Below are 17,076 nucleotides of genomic sequence, written 5' to 3'. Positions count from 1 at the left end.
ATGATGATAAGTACATTACCTGTATCTCGCGATGAATGCTTCTCTGAATGAATTCTTCTCTTGCGTTACATCCTCTTCCTTCTTTGAGACTGAGGATGTCTTGAGGTGAGTATGCAAGCCACCTCAACCAATGTGGGATTAAAAAGAAATCACTTGACTGACTTTCATAGCAGCCACTACTGTCTAGTCTCTTTGCTCCCAAAGCGAATGATGTCTCGAGAGCAGCAACATTAATCTCAGTCACCTTTATGGAAGGTTTATGTTTGGGATTTTTCTAATCAAACACTAACTATTATGTTTCCAAATTTGATTTTGCTTCCGACTACTACTTATACAATAAGCTCAACTGGTCACAAGTAGTACTCGAAACCTCGAGCCTCAGAGCCTCAGCAAAAGACAAGATAAAGGAAGTGTAGGGGAAATGCTCAACCCCAACTGATAAAGTTGTGTCAGGCTATTTGCTCTGTGAAATTAGGGCCCAAGTAATCCTATCCCCATACGATACGTATCTCGTTACTGTACTTCACAGGGCACTTTTGCGGCAAAGAATGGCTGAAACAAAGAATGATGAACAACTGGAACTGTTGATGGTAGAAGGGGAAGATGAGGCAGTAACCAACAAAATACCATCGGCATTGATCTCGAATGTCAACTCTTCGAATATGCCCCCAGCGTTTTACATCGCGGTTTGGATTGGCATGTCCTCGGCTGTCATCCTATTCAACAAGTACATTTTGTACGAACTCAAGTTTCGTAAGTATGTTCACTATGGCAGACGTCATTCTAACATGTCGGAACGTACCAGTTCCATCTCCTGAAGAAATCGAGTGTTGAACCCAACCACCACTCTTTTTTACCCACCACTCTAATACTTTTCTCAACTCTTGTAGCTTTCCCAATATTTCTGACAACGTGTCATATGGTGTTTGCTACTATCGGAACTCGTCTTCTGCATAGATATACAAATATGATGAAGGATTTGCAAAAGGTCCAAATGACTCGGGAAATCTTTTTACGAGCCATCCTGCCCATTGGTGTACTCTTCTCAATCAGTCTGATGGCTTCTAATATGGCGTATCTGTATTTGACTGTTGCTTATATTCAGATGCTGAAGGTATTTCTACCTAATTTGGTTGCACTCTTGCTTTAAACGAAACGCCAACAGTCCCTTCTTATCAAACACAGGCCACCACTCCGGTGTTTGTTTTGGTGATTGGATATGCCTTTCAAACCGAACAACCGGACATGGTCGTGCTCGGCAAAGTTATGTCTATTGTTGTGGGTGTCATAATTGCGTCGTATGGAGAATTCGAGTTTGTCTTCATTGGCTTCGTGTTTCAAGCCGTGGGAATTCTGTCGGAAGCCAGTAGGCTGGTCATGATCCAGAAGCTGCTTTCCTGTTACAAAATGGGCCCATTGGTTTCTTTACACTGCTTTGCGCCTGTAAGTGAACAGTCGGGCCTGAAACAGCAATGTCGACTGTTCTGTTAACGAGCATTGATATTCTGTAGGTATGTGCTGTTACAAACTTTGCCGCCTTTTTAGTATTGGAGTCCAAATCTCTCAGATGGGATCACGTAAATGCGGTTGGCCTTCAAGTCCTCCTCTTAAACTGTTTAATTGCGTTTGGTCTCAACATTGCCGTAGTATTCTTGGTATGATCCGCTTCTGTATTGTGAAGTCTGGGCAACAATTCTAAACTTTTCTGTTTTCAAAGATCGGAAAGACGTCTTCCGTAGTAATGACCCTGTCTGGAGTTTTGAAGGATATAATCTTAATTGTTGCTTCGGTACTCTTATGGGCTACTAACATCTCTGTATCGCAGATATTTGGTTATGGCATCGCTCTCATTGGCCTCGTCTGGTACAAAGAACCAAATCTCGACATGAAAAGGATATGTATAGCATTCGTATGTCTCGTTGCTGTCAGCGGGCTATCTGGGGCACTGTATGATCTTCCAATAGGTGGAAATTTAGATCAGAATGCCAGTGCCTACGACTGGCCAAATAAAACAGGTGGACTCCTTAACATTGAGCTCGCTGTGAATTCATCAAAAACAGTTATCACCTGTTTTGCAGGGAGACGTCAGTATATGGATATAATGCTTCAATATGTCGATGCACTTGTCGAAAGGTCCTTTGTTGACGAGGTCCATCTCTGGGATTTCACTGCTGTTCCTGAAGACGCTCAATATCTGCAACAGTTTGTTGCCAAACCGAAATATACCGTTATGAACACAAACAAACGGGAAAAGGCCTGGGAAGATTATTATCAGTATTACGGGGAATTGAACGGCACAAATGACGACGATGTCTACATCAAGCTAGACGATGACACTTTATTTATTGACATAGAAGCTTTTCCGAGTTTCATTGCATTTAGAAGAAATAATCCACATGCTCTTTGGGGGTCGCCCAACGTGATCAATAATGGAGTGACCGCATACTATCAGGGGTTATATAAGATGCATCCTATAGCGCTGCCATACGACTCCTATTTTGGGAAACTGGTTACGAATGGAACTATCGCTGAACAGCTGCACGAACATTTCGTAGGCCATATAGCTGACATGTCTGAGTGGATCAGACAGACTGGTGTCATCTATCATAAATTGGGAGATAGGCTGAGCATCAACTTCTTGGCATTTTTAGCCAAGGATCTGCCACTGATCAAGGATTTAGGAAAGGACGATGAGCATGTTTTGACTGTACTCAAGACGGTTGAATTGAAAAGGTGAGGTTCGAAGCAATCACTGTTGTAATGATCTGTCATGATCTCTTTTTACGGATTGCTCAACTGCGCCATGGTTTGGAATCTGTCCACAAATATCACGATACTAAACACACCATTTAGGCAAGGCTACATCGACATGTCCTTCTTGACCGCACATATGGCTTTTGGGCCGCAAAGAGAAGGCAAAGACGCCATGAATCAGTCTCATGTGCTGGAGATGTATCGAAATTTTGGCAGAAAATATTTTGAGAAGTTGGAATCAAAGAAAGTCGCACCATAAATAGTCGCACCATAAATTATCGGTACTTGTACCATCATAGTAACACATCACATTTGGGGAGATGTAAGAATTGTTTCGAATCACACCATAGTATTTATGTTGCTCCAGACTATAACTCCAAAAACAGTCTGCTGAATCCAAAGCTGAGTCGTGCAATTGGTGCAACGCTTCAACATAGAAAGAAGAGCTCTGCCTTGACGAAAACGATGACGAGCGATGCTCTTGTGAAATCTACAAAGGCCTTAGCAGGTCGGACACTTCGTATGCTCAAAAGATACCCAGGGAATCATACAATGACAATTTGTTGGTGTACTCTTCGTTGAAACTTGGTTTCTCGTCTTTCTCTATCCATTGTTGGAACGGTAAAAATCAATTCATCTTGCAATTTGGCTAACGCTTTCACCTGCTCCTGCTCACAGTCCATACGCATAGGTGTTTGGCGTGGGCTCCAACAGACGCAAAAAACCGTGTACCGGAGCTCTGACAACAAACGATGCTCTATACGCCACAGTGTATCTGAATATTTGTATCTGGGCAACGTGTCAATTTTACCTGCGTTACATTAGCTGATGAACGACGACATAAAGTACAACGCCTTGGACGCCCATAGCGACAACAAAATCTCAATGACTTATTCAAAATTCAAGGGGTAAACTCAAGCAAGTAAGACCCCATAAACACTAATTTATACTGGTTTAGATGTGTGTACGATATGGATCCAGCAAAATCCGGAAGAGAATTGTACGAGGCTGATGGACGAAATCTAATGAAGGACCGTCGCGAATTCCATGTAAGTCCTGAGTCTCACGTACTTTTGAGCACTTGTCCTTAATCTCTTTTTTGAATTAGCGGGCAATTGAGATCTATTTCCATGAATGTGACCTTGCAATGTGTCAGTCGAAAGGCCCGTTTCCTTAACTGTCCACCCTATAGACTGAGGTTGCCATATAGAACACTAGACCCCAGTAGAGCAAAGCTTTTCTTTAAGCCCATGTGTACTCATCATGCTACTTGTTCACGCTGGGTTGGGAAGGAATAGACAACCAACTGCCCTAGTACGAAGTGCTGTCAACTGCCTCTCTGAAAATGAGGGCAGAGTAAAGGCTGTTTGAATGGTCAAAGAACATCACGTCATGATCTACTCTCATGCAAATGGTGCCGTGACACACAGGAGACATGACAACTCAGGTAAACCCACCTGAATTCCGTAATTCGATCGAGAGTTCCCCCCCCCCCCAATGCACTGTTGGTTTGAATCTAGAATATTGGCTACTTTCGCCCAGTTTATGCTTATAACTACTTAAAGGCCCCGACCGTCTGACATCATAATACCGACATTTACACCCGCAGAATGTATGCCAAAACAAGATAACTGGCATTATGGATGGAGAGAGGATTTGCGAAGTTTGCGGGCTCTTGCAGTAAGAATATGTTGCCCTTCCGTACAAAGGCTTGTGAGGTACTGGTTGGTTCCATGACCTAGTTCCCGACCTTCTACCCGACCTTCGTCAAACATCCAGTCATCACCTATTGCTCTTTACCCCCCCCCCCCCCCCCCTATGGGTTCTTTGCCCTTGAATCCGTCTTTGAGGAACTTCTTTTTTGATGATAACTTCCATATCCCGATTAAGTGCCAATTGGAAAAGGTATCATGACATCCACTTCACGTTTGCCTCCACTTGTATGGTAGAGCTGTATATCCATACGAGTCCGTTTAGCCAAGCTTTGGAAGTTTGATTTCTCCGTGGTGGTGTTAGTAGAGTGCGTCGAGGGAGCCCACGCTGGAGGTATCTATGACATTTGGAACCTGACAATGAAAGGAAAGTGGAGTAATTAATTATATCTCAACAACAGATTTATACAACTGCTCTAGGCGCTACGTTTACAAATTGCAGACAAGCATCATGCTCGAGTCCTAAGGCAATAACGACAAGATATATGAGGAACATATCCAAAGGCACTCTTGTACATCGTGCCGCGGTATCCGATTTGACGTGGATGCTGGTAATGTTATTGTTCTTGATGCTACAAAGTGCGTCGTCGAAAGCTATGCTGGGAGGGAGAATATCGGAGACGAAGCCTTTACCGATGTGAATACTGTGAGTACAAGTGTATATGGGACCGGAGATGGCCTCGCATTTCAATAAAACCCGGTTAACCACAAGGTTGCACGGATAGATACTTCTGGTTTCTTTGTTGAACGGGGCTTACAATGCTATACCATATACTAGTCACGAATCGGCTTTGCCCTTAAAAAGACCATAAAAGTGTTCTTAAACCAAGGGTATCTCGTAGCACCTCTCACGTCCTTCTCAAACTCCTGTGTCCATTCGTTTTGAATATATCCTAGAGCAGCCAGCATGTTGAAGACGTCTTCATTTGTCTTTGTGTTGATGTGATTAAATCCTTCCTCATCTGGTACCGCCCAACTCAATATAATGCCCTCTCGATTATGTTTATCAAGCATGGTGAGGAATTGGGTCGTCGCTTCTGGTGGGATGAGTTCAGCAACCTCAAGAGACATGACCCAATCCGCCCTTATGTCAATAGTATCAAACAAAGCATCAGTTACATCAATCCATTTTACATATCCCTTAGTAAAGGTCTCTACGTTTTCAGCACCATCATAACCCCTCCACATAATATTGGTTGCATTATTCGATTCAAACCATTTGCCGTATTGACCTACACCAGCTCCAATGTCTAAAAGAGTCAGAGGCTTTGCATCACCTAAATACTTGACGATCGCCTTCGACACTGCGACACAGGCTGGCACATGTTCCTTTCCTACCACTGTTTCGTTCAGACACCAGCCTCCCGTAGGTCCAACTCCGCCATGGATGCAAGATACTTCTCCGGCAATTCGTCGCCACTTGATGGCAATTTCCTTCGTACTTCCAGTGTCTTCGAGGTGAGGACAACTCACACATTTGTCCTTTGGATTAAGCGACAAGGATGGCAGCGACATTAACATTCCACAAAAGAAGGCAGTCAGAATCAATATCCATGATGTGGCTGAGACCGTCCCCAAGGTTGATACCTTGAGAGGCATTAAATTGCTATTTGCTCGAAAGTGTTGTGTGAGGAAGGCGTACAAAACTGGCAGTTCTTCATCCCATACTACTTACTAGCCTATAAACACAAGTCAGGGTTCTTTCTATTCCACAGGGTTATAACTTGAGTAGTTGTAGTTGCGGTTGCTTTTGGTGGCAGGCCTTAGATATAGACTTGAGGCCCTCTAGAAGAAAGTGATTTCGTTCGTCATCGCTGATTCAAACAGAAGAGAGGGGCGAGCTAAGTACCAAATATCTCCTCTTGTGACAGTATCAATTGCAGCAGAACTCCTTTTATTGCTGTCGTCCGATCCTGTGAATAGTTCCTAAAAATATTGAGGCTTTGAATTGGTAACAACAAGTAAAGGGCCACAAATTGCACAACGAACCAACTGCACTATAATAAAACTGCATCGCATCGATAACGCAACAGCTGTTCAGAAATCTTATGTTCCCCTTTAGTGAACGACGCGTTTTTTGAAATGAACTAACTTTCCCTTGGTGTGCTTTTACTGAGCCTTTAAAGCTTCTACTCGTTCAAGAGGTTCAACAAATGAGAGGCATCAAGACGAAAGAATTTGCAAGAAAGCCTCCCAACTGAGTATTTCCTGATGCTGTCTGTAGCTGTAGAGCCGTATCCTTCTACGTTGCTATCACCAACTCGAGCTTCTGACGAAACGAGCGACAAAGAGGACGAGACTAGATATTGTGCAAGGCCTAGTAGCATCTTCGCAGGAAGGTTCCGCTTGGAACTATGTATCAGAACTCATGATTGCCAACTATGCTCATTTACTCATTTTGTATCTCACGGTGACTTTGTGTATGTGCAGTTCCCGAAGTCTACCCGAATTCACCCTTCATTGTCTGCGAACTTTCTCACCAGCTTTCTCATTTGCTTGTTTAGACTCCAAGATCAAAATGCAGTCGTTCAGACTCAACTTTTCGTGGATCATAACAGCTCTCGCTTCAGCTATCAGTTCAGCACTCCTGATTCACGTATTCCAGGTCTTGAACCTTACTTCAATGACCAATAGACGAGAATACCAAACTCTGCTCTTATGTACCCTCTTGCGTACTCCAAATATCGCTTGGAAAGGTCTAATCACAAACACCTTGCTAGTAGCAGGACGTCTCAATATTCAACCAATAGAGCTCTGATGCAGCATGTCCACATTGGTATTCATGCAAATCAGTACCCATGATTTGTTGACAGGAGAAGCTACTGGGTATAGACTGCATTTGCCAGAGATTCTGTCGAAAAGACATATACGCTGCAATATGAGGTGGAGAATCGAGTGGGTTGTCACTGAAGTCATTATTCTTTGCTCCTATCTTCAACGCTCTGCTCGCATTCGCCTTGAATATTGCGAGTTTCGTGGCCGAAAAGAAGAAAATCGGCTGTAAGTATGAGTATTGCTGGGAATGTCAGACAAGTGCTGAGCGTATTGCTGCCTGTATGAATATTTGGATATGTGATTGCCAGATTGAACGGTCTTGGTAAGTAAGCAGATGTTGCAGATGCTTAACAAAAGAGCATGGATGTAATCTCAAACGATTTTCTTGGTGGCTGATGAGGAATCATAGTTACTTTGGCTGGTGGTTTACTAAGTAGTTTACTAAGTCCTAGCACGTCAAAACAGTAACGAGAAAGAGAAATACAACAGCTGGATGCTTAGAAAATCCTCCATCACCGGCGTTGGACCTCTGCGGGGAGCTTATGGAGCAAGGTGGGCTTTTTGGATTGTTTTTTCCAATGAGTCAGAGTAAAATGTAAATTCCAACAATCTCATCAGCGCTTGATACACAGAGATATTGGCTCATATATTGAACTGCTTTCGATTTTTAAAGTAAACCAGTCAGTGATGTGTACTGAAGAGGCAGCGGGCCGATCACGCTGCAGGATGTAGAGGGCTTTAACATGAATAGATGGATATTCCGGCAGATCTGAACACCTAAAGTTTGAAGAACTGGCAGTAACGACTCACATACACTCAAAATTTGAAACAAGGTACCATTGACTGTGCTTGAGTCCATTTGTCCCAAAAACGAGTGGTGTTCTGTTTTAATAATTAGCTGGTGTACAAATACAAAGGAATTTACATAATCCGTTTCTATGGGTGACATTGCGAGTGATGGTAGAATGATTTCGACGCCAGTAACAAGGAAACTGCCCGATGCTTCCGCTTATCGTCGATTGCTTTGAGATCGCCGTTGGCAAGAGCGATTCTGTACTCAGCCTCTACTGCAGCTATATCATAAGATCCAGCTTCAGGATTCCCTACAAATCCTTTGACATTGAAGCAGCACGGCTCTGCTCTGATGCTGTGCCAAAATGTGGTTCTTCTCGGATCATCGTAATCCTTGAGTCCTAGACCTATTGTCACGTAAGGAGTGCCCTTCATTGCAGCCGCCCATTGACCAAAACTGGAGGCGAAGGTGGTGACTGCCACGTCACAAGAAGCCAAACTCATGAAGTCCAGTGCAGCATCTTCATCTGATCCACCAGGATTGTTGGCGCTATTCTTATTGCTAAAGTTTACTGGTAGGTAAGTCGCTCGTTGCCCCAGCCAATTCTTTAACTCTTCCTTCGTGGTTTGATTATCAGTGGCCAGATAGAAGCCAACATCAGTTGGGGCGACACCTGACGCAGTTCCGAGCTCTCGAGCTATCATAGCATATGTTCTCATGGATGCGATATCATTTAATTTTCGGGATCTGACGTGAATTCCAACCATATAAGGCCGAAAACGAGTCGCCGTAAAGTTTGATAGGAAACCTTGTAGTTCAGTGTTCAGAGACACAGTTTTTCGCAAGACCTAACGTCAATAAGGGATTAAAACCTGTTCAGGTTGAAGAGCGCCTAAATTGTCACTGCAAAGGCATACGTGGTAAGCAACCCGACCATCAGGAAACATGTCCTCGAGCCTTTGACGATAATTCGGATTGGCCTGCCAGAATGGTAAAAAGTAGTCTATTCCACTGATATCCCAAGTTCTAACGCCTCCTTTCTAATCAGACGTTTTTGGTAAGTAGTTGTTTCGTTTGTTCAGCAGGACAAGATTACCTTTGGATCATCATAATATTCGGACAAGTCCTCCGTTACAGCGACTGAGAACAGGCCATGATTTCCATCGATCATGATTCGAACTGGATCAGTTGGCCATGTCCGATTTCCGATCCTAAAATCCAGACCAAAGCTCCACACGGATGTCATGACATCTGGAAGGTCCTTTCAATAGTAAAATGTTGGGATGTGTTACATGTCAGTCGGAATGAGGAAACTTACCAGGAAGAGAGTTCGATTTGTGAGTAGCGCCAAAACCAGCCCATTGACTATATTCGGAAAACGATTTCCCAGGCCGGCTGTAGGACTGAACGTTGCATATATGTACGGACCGTCGATTGTATTGGTATTTTGCAGAACAAATTCATGACGTTTCTAAACAAACTGAGTCAGGTCTGTTCTTTGTTCTCAATCCGCTCCAAATGGCAGGAATATGCAAGGAGAGCGTCTTGCCTTGTAATTCTCAAAGACTTCGTCAAAAACTAGGTCAGCACTTGTTGGCTTTTGCACGTGGATTTCAGGATTAGTTGGCGTTTGCAGGTGGATTTCAGAATCAGTAGAATTAGGAGACTCCAACACCTCTCTTTCTGAGTGGTGGCGAGGCAGTGAACTCGTAGTCATAAGGAGTATCATAGCAGTCCAAGCAAGAACCAAGAGATGGATTCCAAAGTTCTTGCTTCCCAACTTCTTGCTAAAGGGTGTGATGTTGAGCTTCGTAGCTCGACGCAGGAACCAACGGTCACTTACAGAATGAGAGAAGCATTTCCTAGTATGCTAGCATCGGAAAGAACCGTCAGAGACCTCATCGCGGGGGATCAAGTTCTTGGAAAGTCTTGCTGCGTCAAAACGAGGTTGATGCCAGGAACTGGGTTCTCGGGCTTGTTGGTGTTGGTGCTGTATCCTCAGGTAGTTGTATTGATAGCAGGTGGTATCTTGTCGTATATACGACTTCCTTGCAAAATCACAAACGTCTGGCTTGTTGAGGCTCATGGTAATGGAAACCATGAAAAGTGAAAAGCGAGGTATTACATTAACAAGATTCACATTTGCTAGTTTAGTTAGACAACGCTTCAAGATCACCATATTAAACATAAACGTTTCAAATGTTCTCCACAAGGCCACATATGGTACTACTGTTACTTACTGCTGCTATGTTTGAAACACTAAGAACGCATTTGCCAAATCATGAGAAAACAAGTTGTCGATTTCGACAAATTGTTTTCATTTTTTGGTCAAATTATGCTGACGTTAGGCTACGTTTGGTCTTCGGCATAGCGTCATTTGCCTAGTTTGTCTTGTTGTGGTCTGGCTACTCGCCGCATCAGTCTGTTTGTACTGGTATTGTGGACAACGAAGCTACTGCCGTCCTATCAGACTACAATGCAAATGATGGCAAGTTTGTATTCGTGAACTTCTACACCCCATACTTACAATACTTTGCAATATGCTCGCAGCATTCGACTGTGAATTTGATTCATATCTACACAGGCATCAAATGGCGCTCCAAAGTCCTGTAAAGCATAGCTGGATATTGTTCACGTATCTCGTATCTATGGATAAGGGGCTTGGCAATCGTATCTCGATGATCGTGAACGGATTTGTCTTCTCCATCGTCACGGGACGCTACGTACTGATGACAAGCAACTTTGGAGTTACTGCACCAAAACGCTCCGCCAATTTGCTCATCTCGTCACAGGGGCTTTAGGACTATCCCGTGCACAACGAAACATTCCAATTCATTCCAGACATGGCCCATCACGAATCCCTGCCCAAAGAACTAGTCTCTGTCTTGAGAAACTACGATTACGATTTGTTTTCAGTATGTGCTACCGAGAAACTACACATATACTATCAACAACCAGTGTGGGAAATAGTGGGGTTCGATTACTGGGTCCCACTGCTGCAAGCCAACCCGCATTATAGAGAGACGTTGGAAAGACTGTTCCCAGACGGCCAGATTGCCTATCACGTTTTGAAAAAGGTTTAAGTCCTCAAAAGGTACTAGAATCTCGTCTTGAAGAATGTAAAGCCAGCATTTTTGGTAAATTTAATGTGGGAATTCACCCTTGTGTCCATACACGACCGTCAACTGTCGGTACTATACAGATGTATTCTTCAGAAGCCCAGCAACTGGCTGCCATGTCCGGTAGAATGAAGTAGGCTATTCGGTTTGATATCGCCACAGATGATCCGTCTGTACGTGAAGGTTTTCGGCGATACTTGGGCGATCGTATAATACATGCTCCAGTAAATTGGACGGCATCCAGCTCTGCCAAATATTCAGGTGGCGGAATGGTTGACGCAGTGTTAGATTGGGCAGCGGTGGCTCCATGTAACGAGCTTGCAGTCACGTATCGGTCATCGTTTGGAATCGCCGCTGTGTCTTGGGGTGGTTTGCAGCACTATATAGTAATGCCAATACGAGAAACCCTGGGCAAATGCCAAGGGGTTGGATTTTGGGGTACAGCCTCATCAGAGATGTGCTTGTTCATGTCCAAGAGGTTTGTTGGAAATGCAAATATTGGAGGAAGGTCACAAAAGCTTTGGGACGACTTTCAAAACGATGTGAAGGATCGCACGTTTGGTCATGACGATGCAATATATAGTGAACAAAGGATGGCCGTCGCAAAGGCGCTACTGGCAGCGTTACCATCACTCTGGCATCAAACTCAATGTGACTATTAACATGAACAAGCCAAAAATGACAGTGATAGTGTTGGACCAAACGCTGTACTGTCAGTACATTCTGGTCGGTCAATGCCGAATATAGGCCTATAACATCTGAAGACTATTTCTAGTTAAGTAAGGCGCTTTTAGTTTGCAGCGATTGACCATTCCTTACAGGCTGATGATAAGCCAAGCAGTCTCTGTATGGACGTCCTGGAGTTGTGAATAGATGTGATCGGAACTACCACAATTTTTATTCTCACTGCTGACTTTCCAGGCCCTCGACATCAATACTTCAGTTCCGGATTCAGCGAAACATAAGCACAAGCAAGACAGAAAAAGGCAGGAGTCGAACTGACTCAATGCGTCGACATCGCCGATATGATGGGGGAGTTGCAATACCCCCAGCCCTCCACGCTTTTATACGTTGGATGCTCGGTTTACAACGAATCACGCAAAACGATGGCTAATGATAATCTATTGGAAACTCTTACCGCATCTTCCGTTTAGAAAGTGCGAGAAAATTATGAGCTTGAACGTTAGCTCGAAACCCGTTATAAAAGTATGCAATCTATTCAACTGTTTCGGCGGTTACAATATTTGTTCAACTTGCTGAATGAGTTCTATATTCTGGCGGCACAATATCCAACAAGAGCATTCTCGTGTAGACGATAAAGTCAATGTCAGATTTGAGACTGTGCAACAAGATTGTACTATTCATTGTAACATTACGTTTAAAGTCGGATCGATATGCCCTAGGGGGCTCATAAAACTCTGTCTTGTCGAATGTCCAAAAGTGTTGAGTCTTATGTTGATCTCGTAGCCAAAGCCCAATTTGCTTATCTTCTGCCTCGCCTGGTATGGTGTGAGCTTTCGGATAAGGATCATAAGCAAGCCATTTTACAAGATCCCAAGACAGACCGTAACCCCAACCATGCATGTAAAAGTCCCATTGATGTCCAAAGTAAGCCCCTGTTCGTTTGACAGCTCCTTCTACGTCTAGACGGTGCTCCAGTCTCGGCAACAATATAAATGAATCGTCGTCGGTTTTGGCGACATACAGATATTCATCGTCTCCAAATTCTCTCCCTACTGCTGCAAAATACTCGTATGTTTTGCCTTCGTTCATGTTCTCCGGGATATTTAAAACAAGAATATCTGAGAATAGTTGGTTTTCCAAGGCAACGTAAGTACCCATGACATCATTCTTTGGCTTGCCTATTACAAATATAACATCTGTTCTGGATGTTCTATGCTGCAAATATGTCGACCTTATTAGTTGTCGACGTCCAAACTTTTGGGCAGTACTAAATATACCCAATAGCAGCACTTTGGGGTTACTCGAATTTTTATTTGCAGATGGAGCTAATCGCTGACCAGCTATTAACGACCGTAACGGACTTGCCTTCTTCGGCGGCAGTGAAGGAGAGGGCCGTGGTGTCGAACTTGCAGGTGCGGTTGGAATCAGCTCACTATAGTTTGGCCTATTATATATATCTGTTACTGGATTGGAGACGTCTCTTATGTTGACATCAAGCGTGTTGTTAAATAGACTCCAGACAGCTGGAAGCAGCACCATTGCAACTAATAGAACGGTGACTCGTTGACGGTCTGGATACCACAGGGCCCCGATCATGACAATGCTATAGCCGAGTATCTGTACTACGGATGTGGTTGTAGACCACCACAGGGTTGAAGTCGTAATCACGAGGGCATCTCTAACAAATCTGGCACCCGTCGCAACTACAGTCGAAGCCTTCCCGGCCTAGAACCAACGTCAATATCAGAAAAACAAAAAGAAATTCAGGGCGGCGTGCTTACCATCACACTTGGTTCGAGATTGGCAAGAAAGGCCACAAAACAGTTTAGCAGCAACAGTATCCCAAGTGCATTGATTTGGCTGATGGAAATATGGCTAGCCTCCAACAACAAGAATCCCACGCCACTCGCGCAAGCGCATACCTAAACCAAATGAAGATGTGTTAGATGTTTGTTAACTTTGGGCACGTTTTGTTGGTACTTACAGGTGCGAGATCGTGAAGAAGCTGGAGGGCGTCAATTTGCCTTTCTGGACGCAATTGAGGAGTTATAGCGATTCTGGCAGCCTCGGAAATGATCCCAATCACTTGAAACATTAAAGCGACGACCAGTATTTGGGTCTCGGGATACGTAACGAAGAATACACCTGCAATCACTATCATCGATCTAAAAAGAGCCCAAACCACCCCTTCTTTACGCAATGAATACCTCAAGATCAAAGTTATGGCTGGAGTGCTTGCCTAATTCAAGACACCAAGTCAGCACTTTCTTCGAATAATATATAGCCAAGTCACTTTTACTTACTTTTAGCACAACAATATAAGCAGCAGTCAGGTGAAGATATGCGATATTTGATGCCATCAAGCTGATGGAATATAGTATGCTTATTGGTAAAGTCAGTTCACTAGTCGATTTCCTCTCGACAGCAAACTCTTCAGTACGTTTTGTGAGGATCCGAAGTGCCCTCGTTCCTGCAGTGGCAAATAGAGCTTGACATAATGTCAGAAACAGAGGAAACCCTGTAAAGACAGCATCAGTCACCAGTGTCCTGCCAATGTTGTTGCCGTTGCTCCGCCAACACTTACGGAAATTGAGCTCATACAAAATGTACTTGTTGAGCAGGACCGTTCCTGCAGATGCGACAATCCATAAGACGACCTCGAAGACAATCACGCACAGTTGCTTTGGAGCGATATCTGGATTCGATCCGTTTGACAAGAAATGTTGTAGTTCCAATCGGAGACTAAGTTTTCCGTGCGAGGCCATGTAATAGCTACGTTCTAGAGAATACTGTTGGCAGCCTTGTAAGGACTACAACCTGCCAACAAGAACGTTGGTGTATTGAAAAGTAACATTTTTGGAAAGCTGTGGCTCTTGTTGAGGCTCATGGCTTTCATGTGTTCACTCTGGATCGATTGGATGGAATGCTTTTCAAATTTCCTGCTATGAATACGTTCCGTGAGATATTCCCACGTCTTTCATCGCACAGGTCTTCGTTCGCTCATCATTAGAATCATAGGGGAGCTGGAAAATATAAACTCACTCATCCACATTGTTTTGTGCAACTAATGTACTTGGTATGATTTGATTACGAAGCCTTATTCTATTCTAAGCTCAGATTATGTGCAAGGACTACCTCCAGTTGTCGGAAATGTTACTATGATGCAACGAGTGCCAAAAATATCGAATTACAGAATCTAAGGGACCTGGTTCCCAATAATGTCTGCAATCTGTTTCATGACGATGATGATCGAATAGCGGTACCAACGGTGCGTACGAATCAAAATAAGGAATTGCAGTTGATTCTTCAAAAAACGCTTTTGTTACCGCATATCTGGGGTTGGTGAAAGCCCTATTTGTGGCCGGTATGCATCCCTCGCCTGTTTTTGCTGGCCAGTCCCCATCAGTGCCTACGTGAAAAGATATTTAGGTTGAGTCGATCCAGTATTATTAAAATAGTGCTTACTGTTGAAGTGGACCGGAAGGTAGCTTCGAACTACCAGGGTCGTTTGTGAAAGATTCCGTTGAATCCAATCGTCGTAAAAGTCGCTCAGGTGAGTTCCTAAACTCCTCACGCACCTGTCACACCCGACACTAGTTCCAGACTTTAGGTGAAGGCGTATAGTATCAAACAGCTGTAAACAAGGCACACGTACTCTTGCTCATTTTGATACCACGGTCCAACCATAGGTGCCCACAATGAGCTATTGGAGATAGCGTCTAGACTTCCAGGTTTGTTGTACGTATCCCACCAATAATAATGCCACACATGATGGACGGTAACATTATGGGTGGGAAAATACCACTTTCGTCCTTCATGTGCATGAGTTGGACTTATCTGTTCTGAAGGCTGAGGAAGCAGAGCAGGATCCCATTTTTTTTGGCTCGAAAAGAATGGTGCTTCTAGTCCACAAATCAAGACAACATAAATTTGCTGAGACATAGAATCCTAACATCATAATCAGTTAAGCGACTCGAGGAACTCTTACGAACATCAATCAACCTTACTCCAGATATGGTAATCTCTCGGTTCCGAAACATTTCAAGGAATGCGAAAGGATCCCATTCTTGCAATTCACAATCGTCGTCTGGAATGAATTGATACGGGAAGGGAGCGTTCCTAGCAGTGACAGTTCCATGATACCGGTTGAAAACTTGTATGCATCTACTAGTGTTGTATGGATAGCCTGGCGATGTTTCTGATTCTATAGGATGTTCAAATGCAACAAACTTTCCCCTCATCTTCCAGGGCTGACATGGCTTCTTTGGAGTTGCGATGAGATGAGATTCTCTATTTGAATTGTGAGCCAAATGAAGCCGGACGAAGCTGCTAACTCCAGAGATCATACATTTGGTGAGGTCCATCGGAATTGCCAGGACTTACGAACTGCAGCGAATATAAGACAGAGGCAGTTACGAAAGCCCCAAGCCATAGCCACTTTTTTGCTACAACGACAGTACCCTTCATGGTAGCTAGATTGATGCGCTCAAAATTCCACCCTAGTTTTGTATCAAAGGCTCCTTCAAGACAGCTTGAAGCTCCAGGCCTCCAGTTCCAACGCCAGCTTTATCGTTTGATTGAGGACCCTCTTTTGATTGAGCTTCTTCCGGCAAGTACCAAAATCCTTCCAACTAAAACTTCTAACTAAGTTGCAATGTCTTAAAAATTGATCGCCAATTTGTGTGTCTTGTTATCTCTAACAAACAAACAACATTCGCACTGAAACGATGACGAGCGACACTCTTGTCAAGTCAGCAACGACTCTAAGAGGTCGCGCCCTTCGCATAATCAAGAGATTCTTAAGGAAACAAACCTTGTCGTTTGTCGGTGGACTTTTCGTCGGAGTCTGGTTTCTTGTGTTTCTCTATGCATTGATAGAACCGTAAGCATCGATGTTTATTCATGGTATTCACTGCTTGCCTTGACTGCCACCAAATACTCGAATCCTAGGCTTCTTGTATTGGATTACAGTCCACAATCCCAAACATCTGGTCAGCCAGCATTCTTGTACTGGAGCTCAGATGTCCGACGAGGATCTATTCGTCAGACCGTCCAATCTGGATATTTGTATCCAGGCAATGTTTCAATCTCACCTGCACTGTATCGGCTGATGAAGGAGGACATAAAGTACAGCGCTTTTGACCCACATCGAATGCAGATACGACAAGACGATCTCAAAGACTTTAAAATGTACCAGGTGATATTAAGCTTGTAAGACTGAAACAAGCTGATGCCTATT

At 43.8% G+C, this 17,076-nt stretch overlaps 4 protein-coding genes across 4 annotated transcripts; 1 reads left to right on the top strand and 3 right to left on the bottom strand.

Moving 5' to 3' along the window:
- Nucleotides 1–548: 548 nt before the first annotated feature.
- SmJEL517_g02359 (uncharacterized protein) lies at nucleotides 549–3,013 on the top strand (the record flags this gene model as incomplete). Its single annotated transcript, XM_031168287.1, has 6 exons — nucleotides 549–753; nucleotides 891–1,114; nucleotides 1,186–1,443; nucleotides 1,512–1,655; nucleotides 1,718–2,733; nucleotides 2,854–3,013. 6 exons carry the CDS (start codon nucleotides 549–551, stop codon nucleotides 3,011–3,013), a joined length of 2,007 nt encoding a protein of 668 aa, XP_031025822.1.
- Nucleotides 3,014–5,240: 2,227 nt separating this feature from the next.
- Nucleotides 5,241–6,065, bottom strand: SmJEL517_g02358 (uncharacterized protein; the record flags this gene model as incomplete). The annotated part of the gene is made up of 1 exon (XM_031168286.1): nucleotides 5,241–6,065. The coding sequence occupies one exon, from the start codon at nucleotides 6,063–6,065 to the stop codon at nucleotides 5,241–5,243; it is 825 nt and encodes a 274-aa protein (XP_031025823.1).
- A 2,112-nt stretch (nucleotides 6,066–8,177) lies between these two features.
- On the bottom strand, nucleotides 8,178–9,936 carry SmJEL517_g02357 (uncharacterized protein; the record flags this gene model as incomplete). The annotated part of the gene is made up of 6 exons (XM_031168285.1): nucleotides 8,178–8,882; nucleotides 8,952–9,074; nucleotides 9,131–9,295; nucleotides 9,353–9,505; nucleotides 9,641–9,821; nucleotides 9,878–9,936. The coding sequence occupies 6 exons, from the start codon at nucleotides 9,934–9,936 to the stop codon at nucleotides 8,178–8,180; spliced, it is 1,386 nt and encodes a 461-aa protein (XP_031025820.1).
- A 2,465-nt stretch (nucleotides 9,937–12,401) lies between these two features.
- On the bottom strand, nucleotides 12,402–16,304 carry SmJEL517_g02356 (uncharacterized protein; the record flags this gene model as incomplete). Its single annotated transcript, XM_031168284.1, has 8 exons — nucleotides 12,402–13,562; nucleotides 13,619–13,759; nucleotides 13,822–14,076; nucleotides 14,141–14,355; nucleotides 14,422–14,579; nucleotides 15,493–15,785; nucleotides 15,845–16,127; nucleotides 16,186–16,304. 8 exons carry the CDS (start codon nucleotides 16,302–16,304, stop codon nucleotides 12,402–12,404), a joined length of 2,625 nt encoding a protein of 874 aa, XP_031025821.1.
- Between the last annotated feature and the right edge of the window lie 772 nt (nucleotides 16,305–17,076).

The sequence above is a fragment of the Synchytrium microbalum genome (genome assembly GCF_006535985.1).
Source record: "Synchytrium microbalum strain JEL517 chromosome Unknown SmJEL517_scf0009, whole genome shotgun sequence".
Lineage (NCBI taxonomy): Eukaryota > Fungi > Chytridiomycota > Chytridiomycetes > Synchytriales > Synchytriaceae > Synchytrium > Synchytrium microbalum.
The sequence above is the reverse complement of the archived record's forward strand: the minus strand, read 5'-3'. Positions and strand labels throughout refer to the sequence as shown.